The sequence below is a fragment of the Clinocottus analis genome, unplaced genomic scaffold (genome assembly GCF_023055335.1).
Source record: "Clinocottus analis isolate CAN_PGR_092001 unplaced genomic scaffold, fCliAna1.0.p SCAF_11, whole genome shotgun sequence".
Classification (NCBI taxonomy): Eukaryota; Metazoa; Chordata; class Actinopteri; order Perciformes; family Cottidae; genus Clinocottus; species Clinocottus analis.
The window spans coordinates 15219537-15232218 of NW_027175832.1; the positions used below are offsets into that span (position 1 = coordinate 15219537).

The window sequence follows — 12682 nt, forward strand, 5'->3', positions numbered from 1 at the left end:
TTGTACAATGAAATGCTTGAATTTGCCTCTGTGGGTTCTGGGGGGATTACCATACATGTTGTATCAAGGTGTTCCTCTATCAATTTATAATTCCTTTTAGTGTTATGTTTAAAACACAGATCCTGGATTTAATGTCTGCTAAATCCCATTAGAGCCCATTACAAACTTGTACTTACTATTCAAAGTACCAGACTTTTTGCTTCATGCTCTAACATGTTGGATGTTTGTTTAGTCAGCCTGCCTTTCAGAGTTATACTGAGGCTCTAATGCTTTCCTCCACTTAGACGCTGTGTATACTCAACTGTTATTAATGCACAGACCTAAGCTTATTTACCCTCAACAAGACCGTCACGCTGCTTTCTCCTGAACAAGTGTGTACTAGGGGAGAGCGGTTCGATCCAATAGTCATTTCAGGGCCAGAATTATATAACTTTTATTATTAAAAGCAGCTATGGTGAGGGGAAAGAAATGTGATGTGATTTTCTGTAGTTTTGAGACGTTTGGACCCCCACTGGGGTGTACTGTACCACATTACAACATGGACCACAAATATGCATTATAATCCTTTACTTTTTCTATAATGACTTAAAATATTTATTTACCTTTTGGGACTTTAGCTTCATTTAGAAACCATTGACTGGTGTCAGAAAAGGTTGAGTATAAAGACATTTTTAATCTTGATACATTCATCAAGGGTTTTCTACAGAAACCAGCAGCATAACATGAATGTAAATGTGGGTGCATTGACATTTGGCCTCAAACAAAGCATGCCAACAAGATCCTTCGCGAAATGAATGGTGCTTTCACATCACTTTCACTCTTTGCTTTTGAAAGCGGTGTGTCTGCCGAGACGGAATGGAGAAGACTCGACAGCCACTCGTGGGACATTTCCCTCTACATTTACAGCGTGATCCCTGCATGCCTGAGCAGTCTGCCGGCATCATCACATATCCCAGCAGACAGAAGGAAACACCAGCGGGGCAAAGTGTCCAAGTGGAGCAACAGGTGCTGCGTGGTCTTAACCTGGGATAGAGGAGATCATATTAAGACTCCTAACTGTAATCCATGCCCATTGTTTCATGAGAAGCCCTCTCACAGCACTGAGGTAGGTGGTGGTTTAGTCCGGTAGACTCATCAGCATAACGCGGTTTTTTATAACGCGCATACTGCGGCCTGTGGGCTTCATAAATCTAGTGGCTGGTGAAAGAAAGATGACGACCTTGCTCCAGCTTTATATGACACTTTGAGTTTGGACCCCTGTACATGTAAAGGTTTGCGGTCCCATGTTTGACATGTATAATGTTTTATACATTTTCCCCATTTTAAAGCTCTCGTGGCACTAAAAGAAAGAGGGGGTGGATGTTGTGACTTGCAGCCTTCAGTGCTTGTAGCTACACAACTCATCAACAAACAGCGGGCGCCAACTCTACGGGAATTAGTGGCTCAAAGCTTTGTTGGGATTAACAGCTCTCTGGCAGGGAAGGGATTGGGCATGTTTTAACAGGAGCAACTTTGCTGAGCGCTTCGGAGGAGCTACCTGATCACTTCCAAGGCACAAGTGTGTGTGTGTGCGAGAGCCCCTCTCGAGTTTCCCCCCGTCGTTTTAGTTGTGCTCGGGTTGGGGATGAAAAGAGGCCATGTGACTATTTGGGGGAGCTGCTGGAATGTATTGTGATGCAGAGTCGCTGTCATAGCACATTTACTTTCCAGGCTTCAATTAGGTGCATGAGAGTGGAAGAGCGCTTGCATGTTTGAAAACCGGCCTCGTGGTCTTGGCCACAAGCCATACATGGTCCACAGCACCGTTGCTATAAATGTAAGTGTCCATTAATCTCAGAGAGGCTGAGCATCCATCAAGCTCGGCCTCAAAACGCAAAGTATTGTCTTTGCAAATACTTTAAATGTCAGCAGGAAGAAATCTTTCTTTAGAACCATGGACGCAGTGGGAAGGGGAAGTGGACCCAGTGGTGGATGTCCCACTCGGCCCTGACACACGGCAGCATCTTTTCCTGTGGTGGAGAAGTGTAGCGTACTGGCGTCTCGGAAGAGCCCTGGAATGAATCATGTGTGAACCTCATTGTTCTTCCAGTCAAACAGGTCTGTGTGAACCTGTCTTTGTCACTAATCTCTGCCACGCTGTCCGCGTTCCCATGTTCTATATGCAGACCACCAATGTTTCCTCATATGACTTCCCAGCACACGTAGTTGACGATTAACCCGGGGATAAGTGTGGCTGCCTCCGGGCAACGGCCGTTTTATACACAAAAAGCCACGCTTTAAAAAGTGGTATCAATTTGAAACTGCTTGTGTTTACCTCTCAGGTATCTCCTTTTAACTCTTATAGGTACTGTAGCCTTACAGAAATAACACCAGTATGTTAAAGTGTGTTCACAGTGAGTCAGCCTTATCACCGTGAACCCTGGCCCTGTTGTTTTGTCGGTCGCATTCGAACACGGTGCTGCCTACATACCTCCCTGTTGGAGCGAGGTCCAGTGTGGTCCTCGCTGATGCGGCTGCATGCAGCAGACACCCAAAGAGTGGCAGCTTCAGGCATGTTTTAGTAGGAGCGCTTTAATCACTCTCTATTGTGAGCCGATCATTTCAGCACATTTACAGGATGTCATTACTGAGAGAGAAACAACGTAATGCACCTGTTGCTGTGAGGGGCAGTTCCGACTATCACATCTGTGGGTTTTAGGCTATTTACCACAAATATTGTCTACATTTGCTGCCCGCTTTCCTTTTTCTTTTAACCGCGTATGATAAGCTATATTTTACAGTTTTTATTTCATTGTGAGTCTCATCAAACGCGTCCAATTTTGCACTCGGCTGTACCAAAGTCAGCCTCAGGGTTACCAGGGATGGAAGAAGTACTCAGATAATTTACTTGCGGAAAAGTAGCAATACTCTGATGTAGAGATGCTGTAAAGTAAAAGTTCTACATCACATTTGTTAGAATTAAAAGTACAGATGTATTAGCATCAAACTATACTTAAAGTACCAACAATAAAGTGCTCATTATGCCGACTGGTCCATCCAGAATAATGTTATTATATAATTGTTTAATTAACTGTCTGGTAAAGGTGGAGATTTCTTTGAATCTCTTAATATACTGATGGATACAACATATGATTTTTCATCAGTTGATTTTTACTTTGTATTATTAAATGGAATCGGCTCAGTAACTTAAACTTTAAAGTAAATGCAATAGTGCAAAAAGTAATATTTGTGTTTAATTGTATTTGAATTGTCATATATTTGAAGTGGATTTGAAGTATGAAGTAACATGAAATGGAAATACTCAAGTAAAGTGATAGGCGAAATTAACATATTTATTGTTTTTATTAATCAAATTTGTGTTTACCATTTAACAGATTTAGTTATTTTTTCATTGTGCTGTCTTTCGGTTATCATGTCGGGTTCATTCACATTGTTTTGGCCTTGAAACCACTTAAGAGGCCGCTGCCAAGCCGCTTGATGTTTGTGCCAAATTCGGAGTAATTTCCAGGAAGTCCATGTTTGCTTATTGTTTGTCTTCCGACTCTGATTTCCTGACAACATAGGTTGTGAACTCAATGCTTTTTGACAGAAAACATGTAAATATTGGATGTTGAAGCTTCCTTGAAGGCACCGCAAAGGAAGAGTTCTTCCTCCGAGCAGCATCCCCACATAACTGCACGTCCCTTTGACAGGAAACCAAATGGTGGGAAATTGTTGAGCAACTTTCAGCTCTCGCAAAAATGACTTTCATACTTCAGTACATTAAATGAAAATCAATGCCTGTTGGAATAAATCTGTCCAAATACTTGGTGTGCTTTGGAAAAGGTTAGCCAATGACTTAAGTACTAAGTATTTGCTGATGGGTTTATGGTTGTAAGAACGAACGGGTGTTAAGGCTCCTTTACTGCAAATCATGTGTACTTTCCAGATTGTATGAGCATTCTGTAATGCAAATATATCATTGTTGTTTTGGTATTCTCCTTATTGGCTATAGCAGCTAATGGTGTCTATTAGGATTTTTTGCAGTATGAAAATGTATTATAAGATTGTTGACACCAGCTCCAGCTTTGTAGCCAATCTGGACTAAAATGTAATAAACCAATAAAAACATAAATAAAAACAACTCATAACTACATTCCTCAACTATTCAAAGAATATTATAAAAACAAACTTAAAATGTGTTCAAATTAGAGAACAGGTTTTCTTTATACACTTTTGGATTGTTTTCTTGGGGGATGAAACAACCTTAAATTAACCTGCTAAATGTTCCTACTGTAGGGGCAATCCAAAGGTCTTAAATACAGCAGCATCATCTGCAAAATGGTTACCTTTGATTTAAAGTAAATCAACGTGCAACCTTTGAGTGTTTCCAAAGAATGACCCCTCCAACCTCCAACATCAGATCAATATAGATAAACTTATGTTGACACATACACGTCTGCTTTTAAGCAATCACCTTGATCCCCCTCCACCTGTCACCTGAACCAGACCAATATGAATGCAGATTGTAACTTTACCACTGAAGGCAACAACCAGATGTTAGTGGCTACAGGCACTGTGTCCATGTTGAGTTCAGTCGGACTGCTCCACCTTCGACACGCCCCAGCACAGGTCAGGATAAGGAGACAGCTAAAAAAAATGACCTTTTCTTTTCGTCCCCAGCAACAGGCTGCAGGCTGGTTACAGCATTCACATCATGCCTTTATGAGTCACTTGTTGTTGGTTCATTGCAGCCTCGATAACACATCAATAGTTCTGAGCCATAATGACCCTAATCTGGTCAAAATAGCAAAAAAGGGCACGTACTTTGCTTTAGCCACACTGGTTTCAAGAAGACACATTGTGCTCATATCTAAGTTGTTCCTCAAACATGTTTACCACTTTAATGCTAAAAAATATCTTTATTTTTCTCACATTATCTGTCTAAATACATACCTGTCCTTTGTCTGAAAGGCCCCTTTTTAGTATGTTCCTAGGCAACAGCTTGGGTCCATGTTTACTTCCTGTCAGCTGGTGTCATTCGCATACAGTTTCCATTTGAACTGTGCAATGGTCTTTATATATTGTATAGTTGTGATATTAAAAACCAGACGGAAATCCTGACAGCTGGTTTCAAGGAACGGTATCTGAATATTTCAAGATTAAACAAATGTCTGATATTCACCGCTAGTTCATGGACGTTCACTTCCACACAACATCAACATCTCGAGCGGAAAAAGTAGATAATGGAGCTGTGGCACTGTTGGACATGCAACACATTTAACATATTGGAAACGCATTGCATGATGGTCCTATTGGCTCAGTAGCTAATCCCTTATGGTGACCTTTTTTCTCCCCCTTGTTGTTACAAGTTTTGAAGGCGTTGGCGAACATCACCTCCTGACCCGGTTGCTTCGGTTTTCCTTCCACCATCTCTGACGTGCTGTTGTGAACTTTCTCGGTAAATAACTCTGATTACTACTAAGTGCTGATATTACTAATGAGCTGCTCTCCTGTTTTACTTCCCGCTGAATCGATGCCTGCGTCACCAGCAGCATGCGGTTCGTGTTCACTCACATCACCTGGCTGCTTTTTGGAAATCTTGTAAAATCTTGAAAAATCCTGTTGAGTCCAGTTTTTTTTTTTGTAGGAGCGTCCCAGTAAAATCTATTCCAGCACCATTATCAACAGGACATTATGTTCTTACTTTAATAGAGGATGTAAACAGGTGAATCAGCACTGCGCACTATTGCAGCTCTCACAAACACGGCAGCGAGAACAATCTCAGATATTTTTAGCCTCTGAGAGCTCAAGTTTGAAATACGTGATCTTGATACGTTTCCATTAGTCCGTCTGAGTGTGAGAACATCACAGGATCAAAAGGAAAATCAAGTTCTGTTTTTTAAACAATGGTTGAATCACAGAAGGATTTCCTTCTTTGTCATTTCCCGCCGGCTTCCTAAAATAACAGAGGATCTTTTTCACTTGTGAACATGTACAGTTGTATGATGTCTGATTGGAATCAATTACTCTTTAGTTTTGTGCAAAGGTGAATTAAGGATGGATTTTTGTTTCGGCTCCTTGGAAAACTTACCTCAAAAGCATGTGATCTTGAATTGAGTTGGAAGAAAAAGCCAAATTAATTGATGTATAAGTGACAAAATGTGATGGGTAAATTTGATTTTTCAAACATTACTCAGAACATGTTTTCAGACTTGATATTGGTCAAATTAGTCACTTACACCTTGTGAGATCATGGAGGAAGTCAGTACTGTTGGTATTGAGTGTACTATACTTTTCGAACTATGAAATTACATTTTCTGTAATTTTTTTATAACACTTGGATTGCCACTAAATATTTGTGTTCTGTATTTGTTTTATTATTAACACAATTTACATATAAACTTATCATGTGAAATTTATGTTCACATAGATGGACAATGCTGCCTACTTTAGCTAAAATGTTCATATTTTAAACACTTGAACTACCTTGCATGTTTCTCAATACTGCATATCAGTATTGTCAGTATGCTTTAAACCATCCTGTATACTGGTAATATTTGTATTTTTTTAGAAATCCTGCTTAATGTCTGTGCAACTTACAATGAAAAAAGCTGAACATCTTGTCGAGTGATTGTGAGAAAGCAGGAAATTTCACAATTGCTTTGGGATAAAAAAAAATAGTTGAAGACACTTAGATCTGCTTCTTTGTGTGATGTTGCAGTGTGAACAAATCTAACCAGAGATCAACAACTGAGCAAACCAGCCACTGAGGACAGTGAGATTTAGTTGAAAGTTCTGCAAAAAGTTAGCAAGAGGTACTTGAGCAAACGTCAAGGTCCAGAGCGGACAAGTTGTGACTCTGATTCGTTCCCCTGCTACATGGTTGTGTCCTGATGGGAGGGGGCGAGGCCAGCAACGCTGCTCGCCCATCACTGTAGTTGTGCATGAATCATCATACTGGTATGTTAATAATAATCAAACCTTTGAAGTTGAAGACAACCCGCTCCATCCACTGGAGAAAGTTTAAATTCTATTTAGACTCAATTTGTCAAAATTTGGAAAATATACCTTTTAACTTTTTTTTAAATGAATATATATATTTGTATAATAATAATTATTATTATTATTATCATTATTGTTATTATTGTAACTGTACACGACTGTAGTTAAATGTTGTGTTTTATTTTTGGACTGCAGCTAACTCAATTTTCAATATCCATTATTTTCTTGATTAATCAATGAATCAGTAATTTGTTTAGCCTATAATATATCACGAATATACAGTGATCACAGTTGAAGAAAATCAGCAAATCCTAAATTCTAAACTGGTGGCAGATAACTTTTCTCGCAATGAAATCATCGATGAATTGTATCCGTTCTAGTGCATTCGCTGTAGCAATATAGTCATTTTAATTGAAATGCCAATAAATCCACAGCAGCCTTCAGTACTTCATATGTCAAGTCTTTTACATGACAAAGTACCGATAGAAGGACATTAATAACTTTTGAATGCGTAACCACCTGACAGAAGGATCAGTTTGTTGTGTAATCCAATAATCTCCAGTCCGTATTTCCCCTCAAACCCATCTGGCTCACTGGCACGGTTTGTTTACTGGCGAGAGGCTGGGAAGAAGGGATCCTGCAGGACCTGGGAGACTGTACAATCTACCTCTGTATGTGGGGGAAAATATCGCGAAAACTTTATTTCACCTACTTTTTCTCTCATCCGAACATACGCATGAGCCTCGACTGTGGCGGCAGGAGCGTGAACACAACTTGGAGTATACGAAAATTGTATTTATGACCTGTTCACAAAGCAAAACAAGAAGAAAGAAAGAACGAAAGAAGAGCTGAACGAACGAAGTCCGTCTGTCACCCTTTCAGAGACGGAGAGGGGACATCTCGCTGAAATCTGTGCTCTGACTGAAGAGGAGTTTGTCTCGTTGGCGTTAACGAGTTTAAACACACCTTTTTCACAAGCGAAATAAACCGACTGTGGTGTTTTGAGCTCGTTTGAGAGTATTGTTGTTTCTTTTAGTGTTTTTTTTTTTTTTTTTTTCGTAGACGCGCTAACGTGACGCCACGCAGCCACGAACATCGAGTCAGCAGCCAGCAGCTCCAACAAAGTCCCTCTAAATTAAGTTAGCGGTCGCTTTTCCTGCGATATTCCCGCATGCAATGTATCTCCTGTTATCAACGGGCACGCGCTACAGCTGTGTGGGGCTCGCGGGGTTCATACAAGTTTAAATTAAGTGAGATAGTTGGCTGTAAAGCAGCTCAAACTTCACTTGTGGCCTTAAACCTTGAGAGGTGGAGCCAGGCTCGACAGCTAGCTTAACCATTAGCTTGGCTGTTAGCTTCTGTTCGGAACAACAAGTTCTGATTTTGCTCTTTGTTTTCTCTCCCGGACACAAGACAAACCCAACTGGACCTGTTTACCCATTAAGGACACAAAAGGGGGCACGTGTGTCCCGTGGTAGGCTGGGGTGTGGGCGGGCGCGTGTTAAACGTGCAGTTTCCCCATGAGGTGGCTAACTTTAGCAGCAGCAGCGTTAGCTTGTGTTGACTGAACACGTTGGACTCGTTCCTCCGCCCATCTTCCGGGATGTCTTTTATTTATTTTTGTTTACCTGTCGGCCCACGTCGCAAAACAAAACCGATTTCCTGAAGGTATTTCTCCTCTAGTCGTGCACTGTGCTCGCCCAGGATTATTCAGCATTTGACCCGGAATAGTGGTGGATGGTGTTTCATTCCGACTCAGTTATGTGGCTCCGGACTTTGTGTTTTGTTTTGACCGCTATCTGCTTTGTGATGAGCTGTCATCGAGCGAGTGGAGAGGGTAAGTAACACTTATTACCACTTTGGATCATTGTCACTGTCAAACAATTTGGTTGTGTTTAACAGTCTGACTAAACGGCTGATTGATCTGTACAGATGTTTGTGTATAAAATAATAATCATAATAATAATGATGATAATCAATTATTCCATATCTAAATAATCCAAACTGCAGAAACATACTTGCATTTAATTAGAATAATTGGTCCAAATCTGTCAAATTTAACGCAATTTTCAGAATATTTATTGTGAGGGGATTACTACCAATATTTCATTATACATTGTTTTATTGTGCAAAGATACAGGGGAGATGGATCAAATTAAATTGTGACATTGATTATCAATACACTACATACACATTATAAACTATATACACTAGTCAATGCAAGTACATTTTATAGTCTTTAGAAATAAACAAACTCGTGATATAAGTGCAAACAAGCTGTTATTACGCAATATTGGCATCCAGATTTTTGTTTTGTTAGTGATGGCGACTTGATAAAAGCACGCAGACGGCAACAGTCGTGTCGTAGACAGTAACTGCAATGCAGGGACAAAGGTTAACGCTTATCGGCGATGCAGAACCTGTAAACAAAATGTTTTTGCCCCCAAAAGTAAGTACGTCTGGGAATTTAAAAAGAATTAATTGGCTGTTATAAAAATTTAAAAAAAAAGGGCTGTGTGAAAGGGTTTGTTGCTGTGGTCAGTGCAGGAATGTAACAATAAGCCCTCTTTACAGCTCCTGACAATCCCTTTATATTCACCAGCCAACAAGCAAAGTGTTGTAAGAATGAATGAACAACATTTAGGATCAGACAGAAACTTTTTCACATTTCTCAAATGCCACAGTAATTACACACACTCAGTGTTTCCCACTGTTGGAGTCTGTTTCTTTAAAGTACATAAATGTACAGCAAACCTGTGAGACCACATGCTGGTTTAAACTACTGTACATAAAGTACAGTTGAGACCAGTCTGGTAAACATGACATTGCACCGCCCACTCATTGTTTCATATACTTGGAAATGTTATTGTTTTTAGTAAGCACAGCATTCAAAGGTCATTACTGGTGATTTATTGTTGCAAGGCTTGCTTATTAAACTAAAAACAGCTACTGTCAGACCTGTTGAAAATAAAGCGCGTTGTTTGACTCTTAAATTTGCATAGTTGGAAGAAACAAATGCTTGTTTCCATTTGTCCATTTGTCATTAGTTTATGAGTCATGACGATAACTCAAACTATTGCTAAAATAGATGTCAGCCATGGAAATGCAAAGGAAATGTATTCAAAATCTTAATATTGTAATCTCCACCATGGGGAATTATTTTGTCTTAAGCTTCCAATTAATGTTCTGTAGTATGTCATGAGTACAAAAGACAGATTTTGTCACCCTCAATATTTGTCTTCAAATCTTTACAACGGGGAATGCATGTCAAAATACTTTGCATTAGTTTTGGTGCACTAGTAAAACATATTACAGGCTTTTATAAATGCTTTTAATATGAGACTGTATTACGCAGTAAATACAAATGAATAGCTCTTTTGTGTTAATCCATTCTTTTTTTCTGTTTGAGCAAACATTGCTACACAGTTTGGGCTGTCTTACAATAATCTTGACACAAGCGCTTACGCTGTAACACATAAATAATCCTCCTTTTGTACAGTGTAAAGTGTCTTTTTGATTTTATTTTTTTTTGAAAAGCTGTGAAAGAATAGCACAGCCTCTCTCACCTTTCATCAGATGTCAGCAAGCGGCGAATGGAGCGATGTCATCAAACCAGTTTGAGCAAGAATTTTGAGACATAAATCAAAAGCAAGTTGTGTAATTGCGCTTCATTCCCCCTCTTGTGCTCCTCTCAGACTTGAGAGTGAACCACAGAAGGGAAGAGTGAAACCCGGGCCTCACACTGGCTGATTTCATAAGCTGGACTGACCAGTGTCGAAGTCAGGAAACCATCTGAGCTACTTGTTGGTAACAGTCCAACTCAGCTTGATGGAAAAATTCACTTAATAATGGAAGCTTATATTTAGTGGCAGCATGAACTGATCTCATTTATTTAGCATCAGCTGGCAGTTGACCATTTTCAATGTCAATTTGTTCATGTAACTGCAAATGTGTCTTTATGTTTTGTTATTATTGCCTATTTCATACTTAAAGTTAGCTCCAGTTTGGTTATTTATTTTCTAGAAAAACGGATGCTCAGCTGTGTGACTCAATAGTACATGTTACTACATAAGAGGCCCAGTTATCTTTGGAAAACCCCAATGGGTTGTTCAACCTCGCTAACTGCTATTATGAGGGCTCGAAAATTCTATCTTAACAATATGAATGAACAAATAGTCCATCAACTACTCAAAGAATTTTTTTTTAACCCATTTCTCAAGTTGTGCCACTGTTTTCTAATAACGATGTTTGGTAAAAATAACAACTATGCCTTTATTTCTGCAGGCTGTTTGATTATTGAATGGTAAATCATTTACACTTTAAGGTACATGTTTATGGTTGTCTTATTTATGTTATTTTGGGTGCCTTAATATGTCTAGCGTTATTTGATTTCTGATTTGCAAACCTCTAACTCTTTAAAGTATATTGTCTTCAACGTATCCTTTTAGTGTGTTATGTTTATGATAGTTTTAATACAAGTGACTGTTGTCAGCTTACCAAGATAGTTTGCTGAAGTCAATAGAATTTTCAAGTTTTATTTCAGTTTAATTTGCATTTATTGACGCTGTATTGTATTTTAATACAAAATAACATTTTTTTAAACAAGCAAGGAGGAGGTCATTTCTAACTATATGGATAGGAAACGGTTGTAACTTGTAAAACAAGTTTTATATACATATATAATATAATGTATCAAGGTCTCAGGTGGTCAGACTGCAGCATTTTGTTGTTCCCATCACTTTATCAGGAGTGTCAATCAGCAGGGGCTCAAAATAAAGCTATGAAACTGTCATCCCTCCCACCAATTCTCCAAAAACACTCACAAACACACTACAAAAAACAGTCACTGCTGTCTGACGAACCTACGGCATGAGTACATTTCTCATGCATGCAAAGGAATGATCTTTACATTTGTCTCCCTCAACAATGTCGGCCTAATCCTGGTTGACAAGTTTACATTTGGAATGATATAGCACTTGAAAATGGAGTAAACTAAGTGGCACAACTGCACAGTTTCACTCCGACCACACAGGCGTCTGACAAGGAAGCCTTGTTGTGTCACATCTTTACCCTTGACACTGTTAAGAGGAAATGTGCTTGTTATTGTGCTCTCGTACTTCAGAGGTAATAATTACCTCACTGCCAACATTGGCAAAGAGAATAATGTCTATCCGAGTGCAGCTTTTGGGCAACTAAATCAACAAATGATCTTTGGTCCAGAGCCATCCAAACAGGATCCACTTAAAACAACCCCAAGAGGGAACTTTGTGGTTTTATAGGCTTTCTCTTTCACTCTATTTATAGACTAGGGCCTGAATTACTTTGGTAAAATTGTATTCCCTGGACTGTTGTATTGTATCGTCAATGTGCTGCACTTGCCATGTCAGCCTTACCCAAGAGCTGGCACATTTAACCTGCTCTGCCATCGGCCATGCTCACCAGACTCATAGGCGAGCCTGCACTCTTGAGAAAGCCATTCTATTTAATCCTATGTGGTTGAGGAGATGAGAAACTTAATCTTAATTAGCTGTAACTGCAATGGTCAGAATTTAAGAGGGTTTGCCTTTGATTCTGCTTTCAGGACAGGAGTTTTGCGGCCCCTTCTCATTCCTTTAACCAATTGTTAATTTTGCTCTTTGACGACCAAAATGTAATTATTCTTTAATGCTGAATAACTTCAGATAAACTAATGTGCAAA

The 12682-nt window shown here is 39.4% G+C and overlaps 1 protein-coding gene across 1 annotated transcript in view; it reads left to right on the forward strand.

Moving 5' to 3' along the window:
- Window positions 1-7620: 7620 nt before the first annotated feature.
- insra (insulin receptor a) overlaps window positions 7621-12682 on the forward strand; it is a 45245-nt gene continuing 40183 nt past the window's right edge. The window contains exon 1 of the mRNA XM_068602421.1: window positions 7621-8821. Within this exon, the coding sequence (XP_068458522.1) occupies window positions 8722-8821 (100 nt within the window). The 5' untranslated portion in view covers window positions 7621-8721. The remainder of the gene's footprint in view (window positions 8822-12682) is intronic.